Genomic DNA, 23,062 nt, shown 5'->3' on the forward strand with positions numbered 1-23,062 from the left:
GAACATAGGTTTAATTTGGGTGGAAAAGGGTGGAAAAGATTTAATCGGAACCTGAAGGGTAACTTTATTTACACTGGAATGAACTGCGGAGAAGGTAGTTGAGGCATATACTATTGCAATGTTTAAGAAACATTTAGACAGGTAAATGGATAGGATAGGTTTAGAGGGATATGGGCCAAACTCAGGCAGGTTGGACTAGTGTACATGGGACATATCGGTCAGTGTGGGCAAATTGGGCTGAATGGCCTGTTTCCACACTCTATGACTCAAAACTAGGGACCATTTTACAAGTCACCAAAGCCAATTAATCTACAAATCTGCACGTCTTTGGAGTGTGGAAGGAAACCGGAGCACCCGGAGAAAACCCATGTAGTCACAGGGAGAAAGTACAAACTCCGTACAGACAGCACCCGTAGTCGGGATTGAACCCGGATCTCTGGTGCCGTATGCCAGCAACTCTACCGCTGCACCACTGCCGCGCCATACCTGATGATAGAAGGGACATCGAAAGAGATTACGGTGGCACGGCGGTAGAGTAAAAGTGTAAATAGTCCCTTGTGTGGGACAGTGCTGGTGTGCGGGGATTGCTGGTCTGTGCAGGGTTCGCAGGTCGGCGTGGACTCAATGGGCCGAAAGGCGTGTTCCCACGCTGTATCTCTAAACTAAAAGATAAAAGGAACCTCCAATTGCTCCCCAAACTGCTATGAATAAAGAAAAATATTTGAGCCGGTCATGGTAAAGAAATGTCAGCGGAGTATCAGCCTGCTCGAGAAACATGCAGAGATATTGATTTGTAGCAAGGAGAGTTACAAAATTCACTTACCTTTATGATGGGCTTAAAGGATCGGATTGATTTACCCGACAGGCATCCCAGAGAATCGAGGTCTGGGTAGAGACCTTCCTCCAGCACATACTGAGAGCCAGCATAATCATTCTCATCATACAGAACCCAGCTGGAAGTTGAGAAAGAAAATAAAGTTAACATTTTGTCTGAACATCATAACATTGTTTTTTTGCACTGCTGCATATTGCAAAAATAATTTCTTCTTGAAGGCCTCAGTTATTGTATCCTATTTATCGTATAACACTGATGTTTAATGTAGAAAAAAGTCCTGGAGAGGACATTCTGTTAACGTCCAACCTGCTCTTGTTAACCTGGAAATTATGTTCCCCCAGAGCAGAGTAATTTTACAGACATTGCTTTAACCACAAAGTGTCAGGGGAGAAATCACATTAGCAAATGAAGGAAACAACAGCTTGAACCTAATCCTCAAGGTTACAATGGACAGATAAGATTAATAAATCTGCATTTATGTCCCAATGATTAACATTGTAGTAGTATTTGCTTTTTGTGTAGGAAGGAACTGCAGATGCCGGTTTATATCAAAGATATAAACCAAATATTTTTGTATCCAATTCATGTTGGAGGTTACAGGGAGATTTGATAGAAGTATATAAAATTATGAGAGGCATAGAGAGGGTAGACAGTCAGAACCTTTTCCCCCATGGTGGAACTGTCCAGCACTAGAGGACATAGCTATAAGATGAGAGGGGGAAGGTTTAAGAAGATGTGTGGGGCAGGTTTTATTTACACAGAGAGTGGTGGGGGACACACTACCAAAGGCAGTGGTGGAGGCAGATACAATAGTGGCGTTCAAGAAGCTTTCGGATAGGCACATGGAAGTGCAGGAAGTAAAGAGATATTGATCATGTACAGGTTAACTTGGCATCATGTTCGGCACAAACATTGTGGGCCGAAAGGCCTGCTCCTGTGCTGTACTCTTCTATGTTCAAGCTTACCATCCACGAAGAACATTAAACGAATTTGGTTGTAAAGGTGGTAAATTGGGCATCTCTGCTACAAATTCAACACACTGTCCTTGGAAACCAATTCCATGGTACGCTTGGATCTAAAAGAAATGCATAACAGTCGTTTTTAGAAAGATCTTTCAAAGTCTTTCTGTAATTCGTATTCATACAGCATGGCTGGAATTTTGCTGAGTGGCAAAAGATTGGGGAATCAAGAACCAGTGGTCATAGGTTTAGAGTGAGAGGGGAAAGATTTAATAGGAACCTGAAGGGCAACTTTTTCCACACAGAGGGTTGTGGGTATATGGAACAAGCTGCCAGAGGACGTAGTTGAGGCAGGTACTATGACAGCATTTAAAATACATTTGTACATAGATAGGAAAGGTTTAGAGGAATATGGACCAAACACGGGCAGGTGGGACTAGTATAGATGGGACACCTTGGTCGGCATGGGCAACTTGGGCCAAAGGGCCTGTATGACTATGTAAAATGCTGTCTCACAGTTATATTTGCATTTATAGGGAATGCATGGTTTGGGACAGTAAATAAACCAAATTACTTTTGTAAGCAAGAAGTAACACAAAATAGAAAACAATTATATATATAATTTAAGATAAGGGAATCCAAATAGGAATTGGGACAGGTGGATGGAAATAAGGGAGAGAACAAAATGTAAAGTTATAAAGAGTGCCACATTAGTTTCCTTATGATAAAATGACGCCCCAAACGTGTAAATGATTTGTCAGGGCCCAAATAGTCCTTCAGATTGTTATTTACTAAGACATTAAAGGCTCACTCTGAATGCACTAATACAAACTTTTTCATTGGTTATATGTGCACAACTATCTCAGGAAGCTTACAATGGGAAATTATTTTGATACTGTACTATTTTATTGATTTAATTTTTGCCCATACGCTAATTGCTGCTTTTATTCTCAGATAAACATTTCTAGCATTCGTTTAACCATTATTTTAAAGTAAGTGGGTATAACCTTGGTCTTTAGTGAGAACACAAAAGAACATCACAGAAAATTAATGTAATAAAAGGGAACTGCAGATGTTGGTTTATACCAAAGATAGACAGAAAATGCTGGAGTAACTCAGTGGGCTAGGCAGCATGTCTCGAGAAAATGCATAGGTGACATTTCGGGTTGGGTCCCTTCTTCAGACTTTCAGAAAATGAATGTTATTATCAACATAATAACCTCGCGGCTAAAAAAAGTGGTGTTGTTGCAAGAGACCATGTCAAATAGGAATCTAGAAATAAGTACATTATTTTGATAAGTGATTCACTTCCAAAACTATGATATAAGACTCTTCTGCCATCCAATTTAGTGGACTATTTTCTTTCAACATTGGTATCAGAACTCTCATACATGTAATAAAGTGCAAAAGCTGCAAGTGATTTATGAAAAATATAATTTACTGGTTGGGATTATGTGATTTATTTTCCAAATGGATCATATGTGTTGTTGACATCTGGTATCCTGTACATCAGAGATCCGTGCTCAATCCAATTTTGGATGCAGCAGAATAACCAGGTACCAATATGAAGCAGCAACTGGGGATTAGAATACTCTCTACTCAATACCTTTGGGATTCCTCCACATGTACAGCAGAACCGTGCTACTTCCACCAAAGAGCCTCGAGAGCAAACTGCAGTAACCTTTTTCATCACTTTTTGCAAAAGAATACAGACATAACACATTCTGAAATTCCTTAACGTATATTTACCAGGCTGATGTCAGAAAACGCATCCCTATTGAAAGTTAGCAGAACAGATGAAGGGGAAAAAGACACTTAAGTACTGGAGTAACCAACAGGTCAGGCAACATCTCTGGAGGACATAGATAGGTAACGTTTCTAGTCGGGACCCTTCTTCAGTCTGGAACATGAACAGTGATGATTCGGGTCGAGGTCCTTCTGCGCACTGATGAAGTGATGATCAGATGATGATCACACAGATGATCACTCCTCCAGAGATGAAAATAAGAATTGGCAGCAACTGTAGTAAAAGTGAAGATTGTGAATAAAAGTTCTATACAACATGATGCTGCGTATTTTACCTGAAACTGTGCTTCATTCCCTCCAACTGATTCCTGTAATACAATTAATAGTATTATTCAGTCAAACTAAAAAAAGTACTTTATTATTTCAATAAAATGCTGTTTTATACATTGAGAGATCAATTATGATAAAAGGCTAAATTATAAAAACAACAGATTAGTCTTTGAATTCTGAAATAGACAGCAGACATTTAATTTAATTATCATAGTTTTATATATTTACATCAAGTATTGTTACATTTATTAATACAAAATCATATTATAACCAAAAGTAAATGTTCAGTTATACAATTGGTTCCCACTTGATGACAACACAATTTGCCCTTAATATATTTATCTTATAAATTCCTGTCTATTTTTACAATGAAACAGCCTTTGTCTAGTTATCATGAGCAAAGTTGATTAAAAATGTTCTCAATAATAATAGTAACATCTTCACCATTCAATTATTTTAAAAGAAATGTAAATTTCATGTGTAGAAAACAAATCCACTTCTCACTTTCAAACCTTTTTGTAACCTAAACAACTCTTTCAAGATGTATATGTTTTCCCATTTCTTGAAAATAAATCCCAACAAGTTCAGCTTTTCCTGATAATGTGTCAAGAAATGAGAGATACAGCCTACCAAATCTCCATTGCCTCCGTCTATATGATCGGCAATATTCTTGAAGAATATTATCCATTATGACACTATACTATTTTATTGATTTAATTTTTGGCTATATTCCAATTGCTGCCTTTATTCTCAGATGAACATTTCTAGCATTCTTTTATCCATTATGACACAAATTTTATTAGAAATCAGGCACTTAACAAATATTCACTTTTTAACTGACAGAAGGTGTTAGTATATAAAATTATAAGATGCATAGATAGGGTAGATAGTCAGAACCTTTTTCCCAGGGTGGAAATGTCCAACAAGAGAGGGCATAGCTATAAGGTGAGAGGGGGAAAAATATAATGGAGATGTGCAGGGCAAGTATACACAGAATGGTGGGGGCCTGGAATGCACTGCCAAGGGTGGTGGTGGAGGCAGATATGATAGTGGTGTTGAAGAAGCTTTTAGATAGGCACGTGGAATTGCAGAGAATGGAGGGATATGGTTCACTTGCAGGTAGATGAGATCAGATCAGCTAGGCATCAGGCAAGAGGTATAGAAGTGTGAAAACACATACCTCACGATTCAGGGAGTTTCTTCCCAGCTGTTATCAGGTAACTGAACCTTCCTAACACCAACTACCTCATTGGAGACCCTAAGACTATTTTTAATCAGACTTTATCTTGCACTAAATGTTATTCCCTTTATCCTGTATCTGTACACTGTGGAAGGCTTGATTGTAATCATGTATAGTCTTTCCGCTGACTGGATAGCACGCAACAAAAAAGCTTTTCACTCTACATGTGACAATAAACTGAACTAACTAAGCATTATGGGCCGATGGACCTATTCCTCTGCTGAACTGTTCTATGTTAAGGTAAGTTACCAGTTGTATCGGGCGAATGGACTTGATCGGCTTGTCAGGTCCTCCCCAGTCGCTGTGGTTTCTGTACACTCCTTTCTCTAGAATATACTGCTCCCCAGAATAATGCTCTCCATGGTAGGCCACCCATCTAATGCAATGAAACATTGAAAGCGTCAATTCATCATGAACTATCAATTACAACATCCGATAACAGAAGAATTGAGAATGCACATACACTCCACTTTTGACTTGAATTGACCGTGCTACAGTGCTGGATCCTCTGCTTTCCAAGTTTGGAACTGGACGATTGAGAACGATGCTGGTGTCACCCTTTAAGTTTGCTTCCTCAAATAAAGCGATCTCTGGTTTCATAAAATCCTAGTTTAAAAACAGATAGTTAAAATGTTACCATTATTACTCTATAACGGTACATTATTGTCACACGTACCAAGGTACAGTGATATTTATTTTGTATACAGTTAGTACGTACCAGACATAAACACTTAGATACATCTTAGATAAGCATCTCAGATACAGTACAAGTGTATAGTAGTAATGCACTGAGACAGTACACAGAGTCGTAAGCATGTCCCAGAAGGAAAGAAATAACACAACAAAATGCCAGAAATGCTCAGCAGATCAGGTAGCATCTGTAGAGATAGAACCACGGTTGATTGTTCAGGTTAATTGGCCATTCACAAATTGAAGGCGGCACAGTGGTGCAGCAGGTAGAACTGCTGCTTCATAGCACCAAGGATCCCAGGTCCATTCCTGACCTTAGGTGCTGTCTGTCTGGAGTTTGTGAATGCAAGGGTTTCCTCCGAGTGCTCCAGTTTCCTCCCACATCCCTAAATTCGTGCGGGTTTGTAGGGTAATTGGCCTCTGTAAATTGCCCTAAATGTAGGGTGGGATAGAATTAGTGTGAATGGGTGATCGATGATCGGCATGGACTCAGTGGGCTGAAGGGCCTGTTTCCATGCTGCCTCTCTAAACTAAAGAACATTTCAATTCATTCACAGAACTTGAGCATTGCATTAAATTTGCTTCCTATTCTAATTGCCTCTTGAATTCTAGAGACTGAAATAAATTTTCATTAGGCGAGAAATAGTATTGGGTAGGCTAATGGGACTGAAGGATGATAAATCCCCTGGGCCTGATGGTCTGCATCCCAGGGTCCTCAGGGAGGTGGATCTAGAAATAGTGGCCGCATTGGTGATCATTTTCCAATGTTCAATAGATTCAGGATCAGTTCCTGTGGATTGGAGGATAGCTAATGTTATCCCTCAAGGAGCGAGAGAGAAAACGGGGAATTACAGACCAGTTAGCCTGACTTCGGTGGTGGGAAAGATGCTGGTGTCAATTATTAAAGAGGTAATAATAGGGCATTTGGATAGCAGTAAAAGGATTAGTCCAGGTCAGCATGGAGTTATGAAAGGAAAATCATGCTTGACTAATCTTTTGGAATTTTTTGAGGATGTGACAAGTAAAATGGATGAAGGGGAGCCAGTGGATGTAGTGTATCTAGACTTTCAGAACGCCTTTGATAAGGTCCCGCACGGGAGACTGGTGACTAAAATTAGAGCACATCGTATTGGGGGTAGTGTGTTGACGTGGATAGAAAATTGGTTTCCAGACAGGAAGCAAAGAGTAGGAGTGAACGGGTCCTTTTCAGAATGGCAGGCAGTGGCGAGTGGAGTGCCGCAAGGCTCGGTGTTGGGACCGCAACTGTTTACCATATATATTAATGATTTGGAAGAGGGAATTAGGAGCAACACTAGTAGGTTTGCGGGTGACACAAAGCTGGGTGGCAGTGTGAACTGTAAAGAGGATGTTAGGAGGTTACAGGATGACCTGGACAGGTTGAGTGAACGGGCAAATGCGTGGCAGATGCAGTATAATATAGATAAATGTGAGGTTATCCACTTTGGCGGCAAAAACAAGGGGGCAGATTATTATCTCAATCGGGTTAGGTTAGGTAAGGGGGAGGTGCAGCGAGACCTGGGTGTCCTTGTACACCAGTCACTGAAAGTGGTGTGCAGGTACAGCAGGCAATGAAGAAAGCCAATGGAATGTTGGCCTTCATAACAAGAGGATTTCAGTATAGGAGTAATGAGGTTCTTCTGCAGTTGTATAGGGCTCTGGTAAGACCACATCTGGAGTATTATGTACATTTTTTTACTCCTAACTTGAGGAAGGACATCCTTGTGATTGAGGCAGTGCAGCGTAGGTTCACGACATTGATCCCAGGGATGGCGGGACTGTCATATGAGGAAAGATTGAAAAGACTAGACTTGTATTCACTGGAGTTTAGAAGGATGAGGGGGATCTTATAGAAACATATAAAATTATAAAAGGACTGGACAAGCTAGATGCAGGAAAAATGTTCCCAATGTTGGGCGAGTCCAGAACCAGGGGCCACAGTCTTAGAATAAAGGGAAGGCCATTTAAGACTGAGGTGAGAAAAAACATTTTCACCCAGAGAGTTGTGAATTTGTGGAATTCCCTGCCACAGAGGGCAGTGGAGGCCAAATCACTGGATGGATATCAGAGAGAGTTAGATAGAGCTCTAGGGGCTAGTGGAATCAAGGGATATGGGGAGAAGGCAGGCACGGATTATTGATTGGGGACGATCAGCCATGATCACAATGAATGGCGGTGCTGGTTCGGGGCCGAATGGCCTCCTCCTACACCTATTTTCTACGTTTCTATGTTTCTAAGCTGAGCGTGGGAATTCACATCAACTTTATTTATATTTTGTTTAGTTTAGAGATATAGCACGGGGACAGATTTCTCGGCCCCACGCCAACCAGTGATCCCCGTACACTAGCACTATGTACACACTAGGGATAATTTTAGAATTTTACCAAAGCCAATCAACCTACAAACCTGTACGTCTGTTGAATGTGGGAGGAAACCGGAGCACCCAGAGAAAACACTTGTGGTCATGGGGAGAACGAGCAAACGTTCTCATGTACATTGTGAATGGTCCGATTGGAATCATGTATTATCTTTCCGCTGACTGGTTAGCACGCAACAAAAGCTTTTCACTGTACCTCGGTTTATATGACAATACACTAAACTGAACTCCATACAGACAGCACCAGTGGTCAGGATCAAACCTGGTCTCTGGCACCGTACTGATGCGCCGCTGTGCCACCATTGAGTAACTTAAATTCAATTTATCAAGACAAAATCTGGAATAATAATCCAGTATTGCCTTAATACACATAATACAACATTCTTGATGAATTTTACAATGTATGGTCTTCATATTAATATTAACTGGGTTCTTTAACATTTATTTTTCATTTAAACTGATAAATTACCATTTCTATCAGGTTTATGAATTATGTTGATCAGCGAATATAGTTTCCGTACAAACAATCTTCTAGAATTTAATGCGCTTCAGAATAATATTATTTACTAGACTATCTTTCAAATCACAATCGAGGGAAATGGGTGGGGGTGGGGGTGGGGGTGGGGGTGGGGGAGTTAAGGGCCTGTCCCACTTAGGCGACTCTTTAGGCGACTGCCAGGGACTAGTTTTAATGGAATTCACCTACGACACCTGGCGACAACCTACGTCAACCTACGACAGCAAAAATTGTCGCCACTATCTCCGAAAAATGTCAAACATGTTGAAAAGTTTGCGGCAATCACCTGTCGTCACCCAAAAAAATTTCCTAAGTGGGACAGGCCCATTATTAAAATCTGGAGCATCCGGAGAAAACCCAGGTGGTCACAGGGAGAACGTATAGACAGCACCCATCGTCAGGATCAAACCCGGGTCTCTGGTGCTGTAAGGCAGCAACTCCACAGCTACGCCACTGTGCCGCTCTGATTTATTCAAACAGTTTAACCAGTGACTCACCGCCAGAATATACCGCACTGATTGTACTGTGTGGTCAAATCCTCCCCATGCCTGCCAATCCTCATACTCTCCTTCCTCCAGCAGATACTGGTGCCCTCGGTAATGTTCTTTTTCATAACCGACCCATCTGAGTAGTAAATAAAAATTATTTAAAATATTGCTTTAGACAATGTGTCAGCAGAGAAGAACCATTTGGACACACAAGAGACCAATGTGCAGTAGATGCTGGAATCAGAGTCCTATTGCAAGGTCCTGTTCTTTCCCATCACAAATGCTGCCTTACCTGCCCGAGTTCCTCCAGCAGTTTTCTCTTTGATCAGGGTTCCCGCATCCGCAGTTTATTGTGTAAACATTTCAGTGAATATTTACAATCAATTATCTCTGTTACTCTGCTTTCCTTGTTGAGATAACTTTATTCATTTGAAAAAGAATTTGAGATACACCCAAGATAGACACAAAGTGCTGAAGAAACTCAGCTAGTCAGGCAGCATCTCTGGAGGAAAAGGATAGGATAGGTGATGTTTGAAGTTGGGACCCTTCTTCAGACTGAAAATAAGAGGGGGAGGATAACATATAACGTAGCAAAGATGAGCGGGAAGCCAGAGGATTGGGAAACTTTTAAAGATCAACAGAAGGCAACTGCAAAGGCAATACGGGGAGAAAAGATGAAGTACGAAGGTAAGCTAGTTAAGAATGTAAAGGAGGATAGTAAAAGCTTCTTTAGGTAAAGAGGAAAAAATTAGTTAAAACAAATGTGGGTCCTTGGAGACAGAAACAGGTGAATTTATTATGGGGAACAAGGAAATGGCAAACGAGTTGAACAGGTACTTTGGTTCTGTCTTCACTAAGGAAGACACAAGCAATTTCCCAGATGTACTAGGGGACAGAGGACTTAGGGTGATGGAGGAACTGAAGGAAATTCACAAGTCAGGAAATGGTGTTGGGTAGACTGATGGGACTGAAGGCTGATAAATCCCCAGAGCCAGGTGGTCTGCATCCCAGGGTACTCAAGGAGGTGGCTCTAGAAATTGTGAACGCATTGGTGATCGTTTTCCAATCTTCTACAGATTCTGGATCAGTTCCTGCGGATTGGAGGGTAGCTAGTGTTATCCCACTTTTTAAGAAAGGAGGGAGAGAGAAAGCAGGGAATTATAGACCAGTTAGCCTGACATCGGTGGTGGGGAAGATGCTGGAGTCGATTATTAAAGATGTAATAGTGATGCATTTGGATAGCAGTCCAAGATCCAGGATCCAGGATCGGTCCAAGTCAGCATGGATTTACGAAGGGGGAATCATGCTTGACAAATCTGGAATTTTTTGAGGATGTAACAAGTAAAATGGACAAGGGAGAGCCATAGATGGAGTGTACCTGGACTTTCAGAAAGCCTTTGATAAGGTCCCACATAGGAGATTAGTGGGGAAAATTAATTATAGCACATGGTATTGGGGGTAAGGTATTGACATGGATAGAAAATTGGTTGGCAGACAGGAAACAAAGAGTAGGGATTAACACGTCCCGTTCAGAATGGCATGCAATGACTAGTGGGGTGCCGCAAGGGTCGGTGCTGGGACCGCAGCTATTTACAATATATATTAATGATTTAGATGAAGGAATTAAAAGCACATTAGCTAATTTGCAGATGACACAAAGGTGGATGGCAGCGTGAACTGTGAAGAGGATGCTATGAGGATGCAAGGTGATTTGGACAGGTTGGGCAGATGCATGGCAGATGCAGTATTATGTGGATAAATGTGAGGTTATACACTTTGATGGCAAGAACAGGAAGGCAGATTATTATCTAAATGGTGGGGTGGGAGATTGTAACCTTCATGTGGTCCGCCCTGTTTCGACGAATGCAATCAACCCGGCGTGCACAATCAAATAAGATCAAATAGAACAAGTTGTCCTACAACTTTAGGCTGTGCACGCCATATGTAAGAAGAAGAAGATCTGAATGGTGTCAGGTTAGGAAAAGGGGAAGTACAACGAGACCTGGAAGGCCTTGTACATCAGTCACTGAAAGTAAGCATGCAGGTACAGCAGACAGTGAAGAAAGCTAATGACATGATGGCCTTCAGAATAAGAAGAGTTGAGTATAAGAGCAAAAAGGTCCTTCTGCAGTTGTACAGGGCCCTGGAGACCACACCTGGAGTATTGTATGCAGTTTTGATCTCCTAATTTGAGGAAGGACATTCTTGCTATTGAGGGAGTGCAGCATAGGTTCACCAGGTTAATTCCCGGGATGGCGGGACTGTCGTATGAAGAGAGAATGGAGCGACTGGGCTTGTATTCACTGGAATTTAGAAGGATGAGAGGGTTTCTTAACATATAAAATTATTAAGGGATTGGACTTGCTGGATGCAGGAAACATGTTCCCGATGTTGGGGGAGTTCAGAACCAGGGGGCCACAATTTAAGAATATGGGGTAGACCACTTAGAACTGAGACGAGGAAAAACTTTTTCACACAGAGAGTTGTGAATTTGTGGAATTCTCTGCCTCAGAGGGCAGTGGAGGCCGATTCACTGGATGCTTTCAAAAGAGAGTTAGATAGAGCTCTTTTGGCTCGAGGAATCAAGGTATATTGGGAGAAGGCAGGAACGGGGTACTGATTGTGGGTGATCAGCCATGATCACATTGAATGGCGGTTCTGGCTCGAATGGCCGAATAGCCTACTCCTGCACATATTGTCCATGTATCTATGTAGGAAGGGAAGGTGAAGAGCTGGAGTCAAGAAAAGTCCAGGACAAATCACAGCTGGCAACAAATGACTTCAGGCAGGGAGGTGCCCTGGTAGGCCCATTGTTGGCTAGGGAAGGTGTGATCTCAAGAGAGATACAATGTGGTGCACAGTGGAACTCGTTAAGGGACTAGGGTGGAGGAAGGGGGGGGAGAGTGTTGGTAGAAGTTACTTAAAATTACAGAATTTAACATTCATTCTGCTGGGTTGCAAGCTATCCAAGCGAAATATGAGGTGCTGTTCCTCCAATTTGTGTGTGACCTCACTCTGGCAATGGAGGAGGTCTGGGACAGAAAGGTCAGTAGAAGAATGGGAAGGGGAGTTGAAATGGTTGGCAGCTGTAAGATCCTGCAGGCCTCCGTGGACTGAGTGTAAGTGTTCGGGTAAACCGTCCCCGAGTCACCCATTTCAGTTTCCACCAGTGTAGCTACGTTATAAAGAAGCTACATTATATAGAAGCGACAAACAAGAAAAAGTTGTATATTAATCAAAATGGCATTGCAGTTTATTATGAAGCATTTTAAAAATTATTGCTAATTTCAATGGTTTGTACATGTTGACATTTTGGGTAGCCTATGTACACCAAGGCTAACATTTTTTAAATTCTCTGCAAATCTTTTGGCAGATGTAACGTACAAAGTCCCCAGCCACACATCTGAGCTAAATTATCACTGTTGAATTTTGAACATGTGTTTTTAACAAAATTAAGTGGCCAGACTCCCAATTAATATGGGCAGTAAGTGTGACTGCGTTCAACAGTACCAGAGAGAGAAACCATCAATTATGCCATTATTACATCAATATGAAATATAAAGCTAATTGGGCCAGTTCCTTGTGTCAAGTCCAATGTCTCTTCTAGATTATTGATTGTCTCCTGATGGTTTTTGGACGTACAAACTACTAAACAAATCAAAAAGGGGAGAACAAATTTCACTGTACCTTAATTGGTACATGTGACAATAAACTGACCTTGAACCCTTGAAAAATAAAGTCAACTAAAATGCATGGTAACATTTTGCAGATAATCATTATTTTAAGATAAAACCGTGTCAGTTTTCATTAAAACTCTTTGTAATAACCTGGTAATACTCACACTCCACCAATTACACGCATTGAACCCGCTCCACCAGAATTATCCATATCTAGGTCCCAAAGGCTCTTTAAATCAGGAATGTCTTTACAAATTTCCTCGGAATGTCCATTGAACATTTCTTTTTCAAATATTACAACCTAAAGGAAGAAACGGCAATTACCACATTCAGCATCTTTTGAAAATAGATTCAAGATCAACCCTGGCTTCATACCCAGCTTCACAAATAGAAAATATCCTCACCAACACCACTTTCACTGACAGGATGAGGTGTTTTTTTGAAAAAAGAGCTCTTGAAATTAAAACTAAACAAGCCAACAAACACCAGAAATTGTTGAGGTCACCCAACAACCGTGAAGGGAGAAGCAAAATTAATATTTTAGATCAATGAGCCTTCATCAAAACTTCTCCAGATTTGTAAACAGAACACAGAACAGCACATGAACAGGCCCTTCAGCGCACAATTTCTATGCCGAACATGGCACCAACTCTTATCTGCAGACACATAATCCTAATCTCACATTCCCTGCATATCCATATGCCTATCCAAAAGTCATTTAAACACTATTGTAGCTGCCTCCACCATCACCTAACACAGGGGTGGTGGTGAAGGCAGCTACAATAGATAGAAACCCATCAACTGTTTCTCTGTCCACAGACGTTGCCCGACCTGCTGAGTAGTTCCAGCATTTTGAGTTTTTAAATTGGATTTCCAGTATCCGCTGTTTTTTATTTTTTGCTTTACGATAAATAAATAACATATTTAAGATGGTAAAGAACCAAGTAGAGATTGGTCCACTGGCTTAGTAATATGAAAACATCTGCCTTCATTATAATCAGATTAAAAAAACTTCTACTTATATCTGGGGCTTGTAATTCACGGCAGCAGATAAGGGAAATCATTCATCCAAATATGCCCATTATATTCCAGAAAACAATAAACTTATCATGAAGTACTGAATGAGACCAGTGGGTCAGGCAACATCTGTGGAGGAAATGAACAGGTGACATTGCAGGTAGGGACCACTCTTCAGTCTGAGGAAGGGTCCCAGCCCGGAACATCACCAGTCCAATCCCTCCACAGATGTCGCCTGACCCGCTGAGTTTCCCCAGCATCTGTTGTTTTGCTCAAGATTCCAACATTTTAATTTCCCTGTGCATCCAATAAACATATTGTCCCCACTGCTTATTTTAATAAGCGGGATTTTTCTTGGCATCTGCTATCCACAACCCAATCAATCTATTAGTTGTATTTTTGTAATATTAGTTCTGGTTCCAATTTGTGCTCTGCCAGCAGAGTTCATCTTGTTGTGGTGATCTGAATTTACCTGGACTCTAGATTCCCATGTGTTCTGAAGGACTTATTTGCTAAAATGCAGTTCTACTGGCAAAATGAATAAACCTCAGGCACACTCAGTAACAGTGTGTGCCAACCAAATTGAAAACCACTGATCAGAGATAAATTGAAATGTTGGAGTAAATCAGCGGGACATGCAGCATCTATGGAGAAAAATCCTTCTTCAGACTGAAAGCAGGGGATGGGGGGGGGAGAGAGCTGGAGGCAAAGAAAGACCAGAGCAATCAGGGCTACCCACAAATGATCTCAGGCAGGGCGGTAGTTGGTAGGGCCTTTGTTGGCAAAGGAACGCGTGATCTCAAGAGGAAAACAATGTGGAGAATTGTGGAACTGGTAAAGCAACTAGGGTGGAGAAAGGGAGCAAGGAAGGGGGGGGGGGGGGGAGTGGGGGGGGGGGAGTGGGGGGGGGGGGGGGGGGGGGAAGAGGAGCGTGTATTCCATCATCAGTAGTGTTTCTTTCACCCAAAATACTTATACTTATGTGTGCAGAATAATAAAGTATGTCAGCATTCATTTTCACTTGTTTAAGAAGGAACTGCAGATGCCGGAAAAATCGAAGGTAGATAAAAATGCTGGAGAAACTCAGCGGGTGAGGCAGCATCTATGGAGCGAAGGAATAGGTGACGTTTCGGGTCGAGACCGTTCTTCAGACTGATGTGTTTGTTCACTGCTTTCAAATCCAGCAATGACCGACAAAACACTGAAGTATTTATTTGATTTTGGAAAGGCGATAGATTTTTGGTTGCAATAGACTTCTGCATAATCATTAATAACCCAAGGCATCAAAATGTGTCCAAGAACCAGAAATTGATTTTTGATGCAGTTTGTTTCAGTAGAAGTAAATGTCAGCAGTTCACTGAAACAAACATGATGTACTGTGTTGACACAAGGAACTGCAGATGCTGGAATCTTGAGGAAACCACAAAGTGCTGGAGTAACTCAGCAGGTCAGGCAGCATCTGAAGAGAGCATGGGTAAGTGACGTTTTTGGACCCGAAACATTGTCTATCCATTCCCTCTACTGATGCTGCCTGACCTGTTGAGTTATTCCAGAAATATACTGCTTTATTATATCTCTTATTGTGATAACCAACACATGTTCGACTAATGTTGACATCAATTAATTCATACATACCCTGGGAGACATAGGGCGTTCTACTTTTAGTCCGCCCTGAATAAAAATAAATAAAACAGAGTCAAGGTTGTTAACAAGTTGAGAACAAAAGTACGCTGTGACATGTCCATGAATCATCCAGTATCTACATTTATTAGAGTTACACGGCATGGAAACAGGTCGCTCAGCCCAACATGCCCACACTCCCATCGTCCAACATGCCCATCTATACTCGTCCCACTTGCCTGCATTTGGCCCATATCCCTCCTATCCGTATACCTGTCTAAATGGTTACATGACTCAATTACCTCCTCTGGCAGCTCGTTCCATACACCCACCTTTTGTGCGAAAAAGATACCCCTCAGGTTCCTATTAAATATTTCCCCCCTCACCTTAAACCTATCTCCTCTGGTTCTCAATTCCCTACTCTGGACAAGAGACTCTGTACATTCACCCAATCTATTCCTCTCATGATTTTGTACATTTATTCCAGTTAAACTATCTCTCTGCAAGATAATGCCACTTGTATATCTGAGAGAGGTGCTGCTAAGTTCCAGCGTCATCTAACATCTTAACCCTTTGGGTGTTAGGGCCATTAGAAACGCACCTAGCGACGGGGAAAACTATCAAAGTTTGTCTAACCTCTCCTTATAGCTAATACCCTCTAATCCAGGCAGCATTCTGGTAAACCTCTTCTGCACCCTCTCTAACGTCTACATCCTTCTTGTAATGCAACCACGGAAATATACAAGACTCCAAGTGTGGTCTAACCAAAGTTTAGATGCCACATGCTTCCCAATCTTTATACTCAATACTCCAACAACTGAGGGCAAGCCTGTCGTACACCTCCTTAACCACCCTATCCATTTCCATTGCTCTTACAAGGAGCTATGGGTGCACCCCAAAGTCCTTCGATGTACTTCAGGATTCTGCCATACTTTCCTTTTTACAGGGGGTGGCACAGTGACGCAGCGGTAGAATTGCTGCCTTACAGCAGGACTATGGACGCTGTCTGTACGGAGTTTGTACGTTCTCCCGATGATCACGTGGATTATATCCGGGTGCTCTGGATTCCATAGATGTACAGATTTATAGGTTAATTGGCTGCGGTAAAAAAAAAGTCAATTGTCCCTAGTATGTAGGATTGTGTTAGTGTGCGGTGATCATTGGTCGACGTTGACTCGGTGGACCGAAGGGTCTGTTTCCACACTGTACCTTTAAACGAAAAACTACAATTCACCTCCCAAAGTGCAGCAATTTACACTTGGTTGGATTAAACACCATCTGCCATTTCTCACTGGCCTAAATGCTGCTGAATCCTTTGGCAACCTTCTTCATTATCCACAACGTTGCCAATTTTTATGTCATCTGTAAATTTACTAATCAGTCCATTTACATTTTTGACCAAATCATTTGTATATATCGCAAAGGACAGAGGTCCCTGTAGTGATCCTCGCCGAGCAGCTCTGGCCACAGACCTTTGGTTAGAAAATCGTCCCTCCATCACAATGCCCTTTCTTCTACGATCGAGCTAATTTTAAATCAAACTTAACAACTCACTGTGGATCATATTTGATTTGATCCTCTGGACCAGTCTACCATGAGGGACCTTGTCAAATGGTTTACTAAAGTCAATGTCAATAATATCCACTGCCCGAGTCTCATCACATCTTTGTCGCCTTCTTTGGGGATAGGACAGGTTTAGGGGGATTTGGGCCAAATGCAGGTAGGTGGGACTAATATAGATGGGACATGTTGGTTGGTGTGGGCAAGTTGGACGAAAGGACTTGTTTCCACACCTCTAAAAAAAATTTGTAAGAAATTACCTGCAATGCACAAAGTCATGCAGACTATTCCTGATAATTCCATGCATTTCCAGTTTAAGAAAGCTAATTTGATAGGTGTTTTGCCTTTCTGGTATCAATTAACAATCATTACACAGAGTACTGTGTTTACAGATCTATTGTGCTGCTGCAAGTAAGAATTTCAATGTTCCGTTTCGGGACATGTGACAATAAAACACTCTTAACCTTGACCTTGAAAATGAATGATAAATTGACTTGTTCTTGTTAAAAATCGCTTGTGGGAAGAATGGTAGATATAACTTCGAGAATCGAGGAGATTATCCCTAGTGTGTAGGGTAGAACTAGTGTACAGGTGTTCGCTGATCAACGGGGACTCAGCAGGCGAAGGACCTGTTTCCACGCTGTACCTCTAAAACTGAAACTAAATCAGATGCATTTCGTAAGTTCATAAGTTGTAGGGGCAGAATTGGGCCATTCGGCCCATCAAGTCTACTCCACCATTCAATCTTGGCTGATCTATCCTTCCCTCTCAACCCCATTCTCATGCCTTCTCTCCATAACCCCTGACACCCGTATTAATAAAAAATCTATCAATCTCCACCGTAAAAATATCCATTGACGGCCCCCACAGCCTCTGATTCCTTCAGATTCTCTCATGGGAGTTTTAGTATTGACTTTGTCTTCCAGGACAGGGTCATGTCTCAGTAAAATCTCTAATTCAAACAACTGTATGACCCGTCTAGATTGCTGGTATAGATACTGAGTTTAAACACCAAACATTGGACAAGGACAAGAACACCATCAACGAACCTGAGCTGAAAACAGATTAAATACATAATCTTATATAGCTCCAAAAACAGATCTTAACAAAATGTTTACTCACCATTTTTAGAGGCCGTAATGATTTAATATTGCTGGACTTTGCTTCAATTAACACTGGAACTGGGCTGTTATCAGCTTCAAGCAGGGTAAAGGGGCCACAGAAATTTGCCTTATTATAGGTGAGCCAGCTAGTAAAATGAAACATTTTGAATATGGTTAAATAGGCGAAAAAGATTGTACATTTGCTATACATACACTCCCGACTTACACAATATGTGATCTACGTAAACTCACGCTTACGTAAACAATTCTGTATGATAATTCAAGTTTATACATTATACACTCATTATACGTTCATCCACTGGAAACAAGCAGGCAATGGTGGAGGTGGTCGGGCTGCTTACCCAGAAGGCCACGCAACAGAAAATGCGCCAATGGCAAGACAGAACTCAAGCGGACAATGCTTTCCCAGAAGGCCGCACGTTGCAGAAACTGGCCCGGACGCCGAGACAGTTTATACTCTCAGTCTGAAAAAGGATCTCAACCCGAAACGTCACCCATTCTCTCTATCCACAGATGCTGCTTGTCCCGCTGAGTTACTCCAGCATTTAGTGTCTAACTGACGTGTAAACCAGCATCTGCAGCTCCTTCCTACACAATAATCTCTAGTTATTTCGGGCAGGAGATGGGGATGGTGATTCCGATTTACGTAAAATCTGACATGCGTAAGGATTCACGGAATGTATCCCTTCCGTAAATCGGGGAGTGCCTGATTCAATTATAAAAATCATGCATCAAAATTTATAACCCTTTATTATTTATATTTAGCAAACAAATGCAAATGGTAGAAGTTGTAAACGGCCATTTCATGCTTGAGTCAATGGTGACAGCTGTGCCCCACATGCCAGAAACGTCTATAATGGTCAATGGCTAGAATACTAAATCCTAATCTGATTAAGGGTTTACATTCTTTTTGGTGCATTTCCTCTCTCACTGTTCCTCTTTGCCTCCAAACTGCTGTGGATTATCTTTCATCTGTTTTCCTCAAATTTGCACTGAGAACAATCAAAGCCTCATTGAACAAGATAAAATAACCTAGTTGGTTGACTCCTTGTAGAAAGTTCCTCCTTTAACAGCTAAGTATCTAGTATCATGTATTTATTTTATTTTATTTTATTTAACCTTTATTTAACCAGGAGAAGTCTCATTGAGATGAAAAATCTCTTTTACAAGAGAGTCCTGGCCAAGGCAGGCAGCAGCACAGTTCCACAGTTACAGACAATAATTTAAAAACAACAGAGAACATATAAATAGAGTCACAGTCAGAACATCATCAAACAAAGCATGTACAGACAGAAGAGCCCGCTTCAACATCATTAAGAAGGGATTTAAATCTGTTTATAGAAACCAGCTCCTTAAGTTTCAGTTCATTCTGCAGCTGGTTCCATAAAGACTGAAGAAGGGTTGTGACCCAAAGTATCACCTATTACCTTTCTCCAGAGATGCTGTCTGACCCACTGAGTTGTTCCAGCAATTTGTGTCTATCTTCAATGTAAACCAGCATCTGCAGTTACTTCCTCCTCAAATGGGTTGTTTATGCCAGTTTTACATTTCAGAATTGGTTAATCACATGATCATAAGATCCTGTGATAGTAGAAATAGACCATTCGGCCCATCAAGTCTATTCTGCCATTTAATCATGGCTGATCTATCTCTCCCTCTTAACCCCATTCTCTTGCCTTCTCCCCATAACCTCTGACATCTGTACTAATCAAGAATCTATCTATCTCTTGCCTTAAATATATCCACTGACTTTGCCTCCAAAGCCTTCTGTGGTAAAGAATTCCACAGATTCACCACCATTTGATTAAAGAAATTCCTCCTCATCTCCTTCCTAAAAGAACGTCCTTTAATAATAAGGCTATGACCTCTAGTCCTAGACTCTCCCTCTAGTGAAAATATCCTCTCCACATCCACTCTATCCAAGTTAATGAGACTGCTGATCAACTACATCAGTGCAAAAACCTGTCTAAGCTTTGGTTTCAATCGTCACGCAATGTCGCTGAAGAAAACTTCAGGCAAAAATGAAATTGTTAGGAGGACAGGAACTTTGGACTGCTATTTTTTCACGGTGCAGTGCTGTGGCTTAGTATGAACAGCATTTGACCCATGAAATATTGTATGGAATGAAACATATACTGTACATTAAAAAAATCATATTAGCTTCACTTACATTCCTGAATTGATAGCAATAGAAGATACAGTGGGTGTTATTCCACTTTCCTCCAGGCAGGCAACCTCATTGGTGAGGTACATTTTATTGGCATCTTGATGAGGTTCATGAACGATTTCAATCTCTGGAATGCAGTGATTCTGGAAAGACAAATATTCAACATCTACAGTTGCAACACAGTGGGCGGCACAGAGGTACGTTTGCTGCCTTATAACTGCAGAGACCTGGGTTTGATCCTGACTATGGATGCTGTCTGTACGGAGTCTGTAAATTACACCTGTGACTGTGTGGGTTTTCTCCAGGTGCTCCGGTTTCCTCCCACACTCCAAAGAAGTTCAGATTTGTAGGGTAATTGGCTTCAGTAAGTTGTAAAATTGTCCCTAATATGTGGGATAGTGCTAGTGCACGGGGTGATCGCTGGTCGGCGCAGACTTGGTAGGCCAATGGGCCTGTTTTCCTGCTGTATCTCTAAAGTTTAAATTTATAATATTTAAGATTATCCTTAACAGGATTTTCCTGCACTAACATTTAATTGTTCGCTCCATGTAGGAAATGTTTACCTAAAAAATATTGTTTTCAATAAACATTGTCTTTGAAGGACTGCATAAAAAGTAAATGGTTTTATTAATACTTCTAAACCTGGATTATTGTTCTTTTTGTCTACAATTTTTAAGATCTATTTCGAGATAATCAATCAGCTTCACAGGTTATGATTTTTTTTTAAATGTTGTTTTGTATTCCTTGCTAATTACATTCCTTTTCAGCAGCTACCAACACTTAATGAATGACTTCCCTAATTTTTAATTTAATCGAAATGTGTTTCTTTTTTACTGTTTCTTTATTATTTTGTTCCATGGTTCTTCAGATTGGTCCTTTGAAGCATATGTAGGAAAAAAGTATGCTTTCATCTTCTAAGTGAGGGACAGACATGGAGGCACATATGATGGTGACGTTTCAGAGGCTTTTAGACAGGCACAAGTGCCTAAGTGCCTGTTCCTATGCTGTTTGTTCTGTGAGAGACTGCTTACCCAGTGTACTCTTTCCTTTCATTGAAAGGGTTACTTACCTTTACAACCCTTTTAATGGAACCAATTACAATTTTGGATGGTGTGGAATCCAAGCAAACGTTATTATTATCCCAGAGTTTATTAAGTTCCTTTTGTCCCTCTTCTAAAACAATCAATTGGCCTTGAAATTCAGGCTTTTCATATATTATCCAACTGGAAAGAAAAAATAAACAACATTAGATGTAGCGCAGGAAATACATGCCAATAAAAAAGTTGACTGTTAAGTGAGGCTCTGTTAGTTCAACACACTTTGGTTGAAATAGTTGGGTCCGTATTACCATTTTCTCCATTGACATTACTTATGAAAAGGGTACAATTATGCTGTTGCCCTGTCTGTGATAGAAGCTCATCTCAGTTTATTCTCAGTTTCATCCAACGTGATGAAAATATGAATTCAAGCTGTTAGCCTGAAATTAAGAGAAGGTGTTAAGGGCCTGTCCCACTGTACGAGGTAATTCAAGAGTTCTCCCGAGTTTTCCCCTGATTCCCTTGGAGAATGTCCGTAGCGGCTCGTAATGCTAACGGTAGGTACTCGGGAAATCCGGTAAACTCGTGACGTTTTTTCAACACTGTGAAAAATGTCCACGAGGAAAAAAAAAAAAAAAAAACTTGTGATGAAAAGAATTGTTACTTTTTACTCGTACGAGCCGCTACGAGACATACACGGACTCCTACGGACCCGCTACGGACATTCTCCGAGTTCGAATCAGGGTAAAACTCGGGAGAACTCTTGAATTACCTCGTACAGTGGGAGGGACAGGCCCTTAACATTGTTGTGATGCACTCCTGCAGAAACTCTGTTGCAAAAATACCTAAAATCTCACTCAGATAATCAGTGGACAACAATGAGTGAAAGATTAGTGGGAAGGTGATCAATTGTATCTTGTATTAATGATTGCGCAATCTTAGAATTTTGCAATAAAAGAGTGAGGGTGTGCAAATCAATGCACAATATCGTACTAAATTCATTCATTAAAGGGAAGTCATCCTCATAGATTCATATAACCATCTTGCAATTGGGACTAAAGTTTACAAGACTTTGAAGGTATAAAGAAAGACATGGAATGCATTAATGTTAAAGAAAATGGTACCCTATAAAAGTTAAATGATGTAAAGAGTGAATGGTGCAAACAGAGCCATTCTTGAGTTTGGGAATAGCAAGAATATTCTGAACATCTTGGATGGGCAAAGAGTGGCAAAAAGACTGATGGTTGAAATTGTGGACTAATTAGATCACTGTGTGTTCATGAATTGAGTAGTACCTTGGTTGCTAAGCAAAATTATGGCTTTCTTACCATCCTCGGATAACATTGAAAGAGATTCCTTCAGCAAATTCCCAGCTTGTTGTGTCAGATAGATCAGTGAAGACTTCACGTTTGTTTCCATGAAAGGGTAATTGGTCATAAATAACCATCTAAATCACGTCAGGAAAAAAAAAAGTTTTTGATTAGTAAGAAACACATTTGAATGATCTAATCTTGCAGTAGTTTTAGAAGGAACAACTTACCTTCCCTGGCCTTGGGTTGGTTTTCCAGGTTTTGTCCTTCACAGAACACTGCAATAGTAATCAATAAATGATAGGAATTTAACAAGCGAGTCATTTAGACATAATATGGTATAGCTACAC

The 23,062-nt window shown here is 40.9% G+C and overlaps 1 protein-coding gene across 2 annotated transcripts in view; it reads right to left on the minus strand.

Moving 5' to 3' along the window:
• crybg3 (crystallin beta-gamma domain containing 3) overlaps nt 1-23,062 on the minus strand; it is a 61,817-nt gene that overhangs the window by 12,046 nt on the left and 26,709 nt on the right. For both annotated transcript variants that reach the window (XM_033033133.1, XM_033033132.1), the window contains 13 exons: nt 22,943-22,990; nt 22,731-22,849; nt 21,435-21,588; nt 20,369-20,508; nt 18,197-18,323; nt 15,530-15,565; nt 13,042-13,178; nt 9,210-9,336; nt 5,574-5,716; nt 5,360-5,486; nt 3,876-3,908; nt 1,801-1,910; nt 824-953 (listed from right to left, as the gene is read on the minus strand). In XM_033033133.1, the coding sequence (XP_032889024.1) occupies nt 824-953; nt 1,801-1,910; nt 3,876-3,908; nt 5,360-5,486; nt 5,574-5,716; nt 9,210-9,336; nt 13,042-13,178; nt 15,530-15,565; nt 18,197-18,323; nt 20,369-20,508; nt 21,435-21,588; nt 22,731-22,849; nt 22,943-22,990 (1,431 nt within the window). The remainder of the gene's footprint in view (nt 1-823; nt 954-1,800; nt 1,911-3,875; nt 3,909-5,359; nt 5,487-5,573; nt 5,717-9,209; nt 9,337-13,041; nt 13,179-15,529; nt 15,566-18,196; nt 18,324-20,368; nt 20,509-21,434; nt 21,589-22,730; nt 22,850-22,942; nt 22,991-23,062) is intronic.

This window comes from Amblyraja radiata, chromosome 14 (assembly GCF_010909765.2).
Source record: "Amblyraja radiata isolate CabotCenter1 chromosome 14, sAmbRad1.1.pri, whole genome shotgun sequence".
Classification (NCBI taxonomy): Eukaryota; Metazoa; Chordata; class Chondrichthyes; order Rajiformes; family Rajidae; genus Amblyraja; species Amblyraja radiata.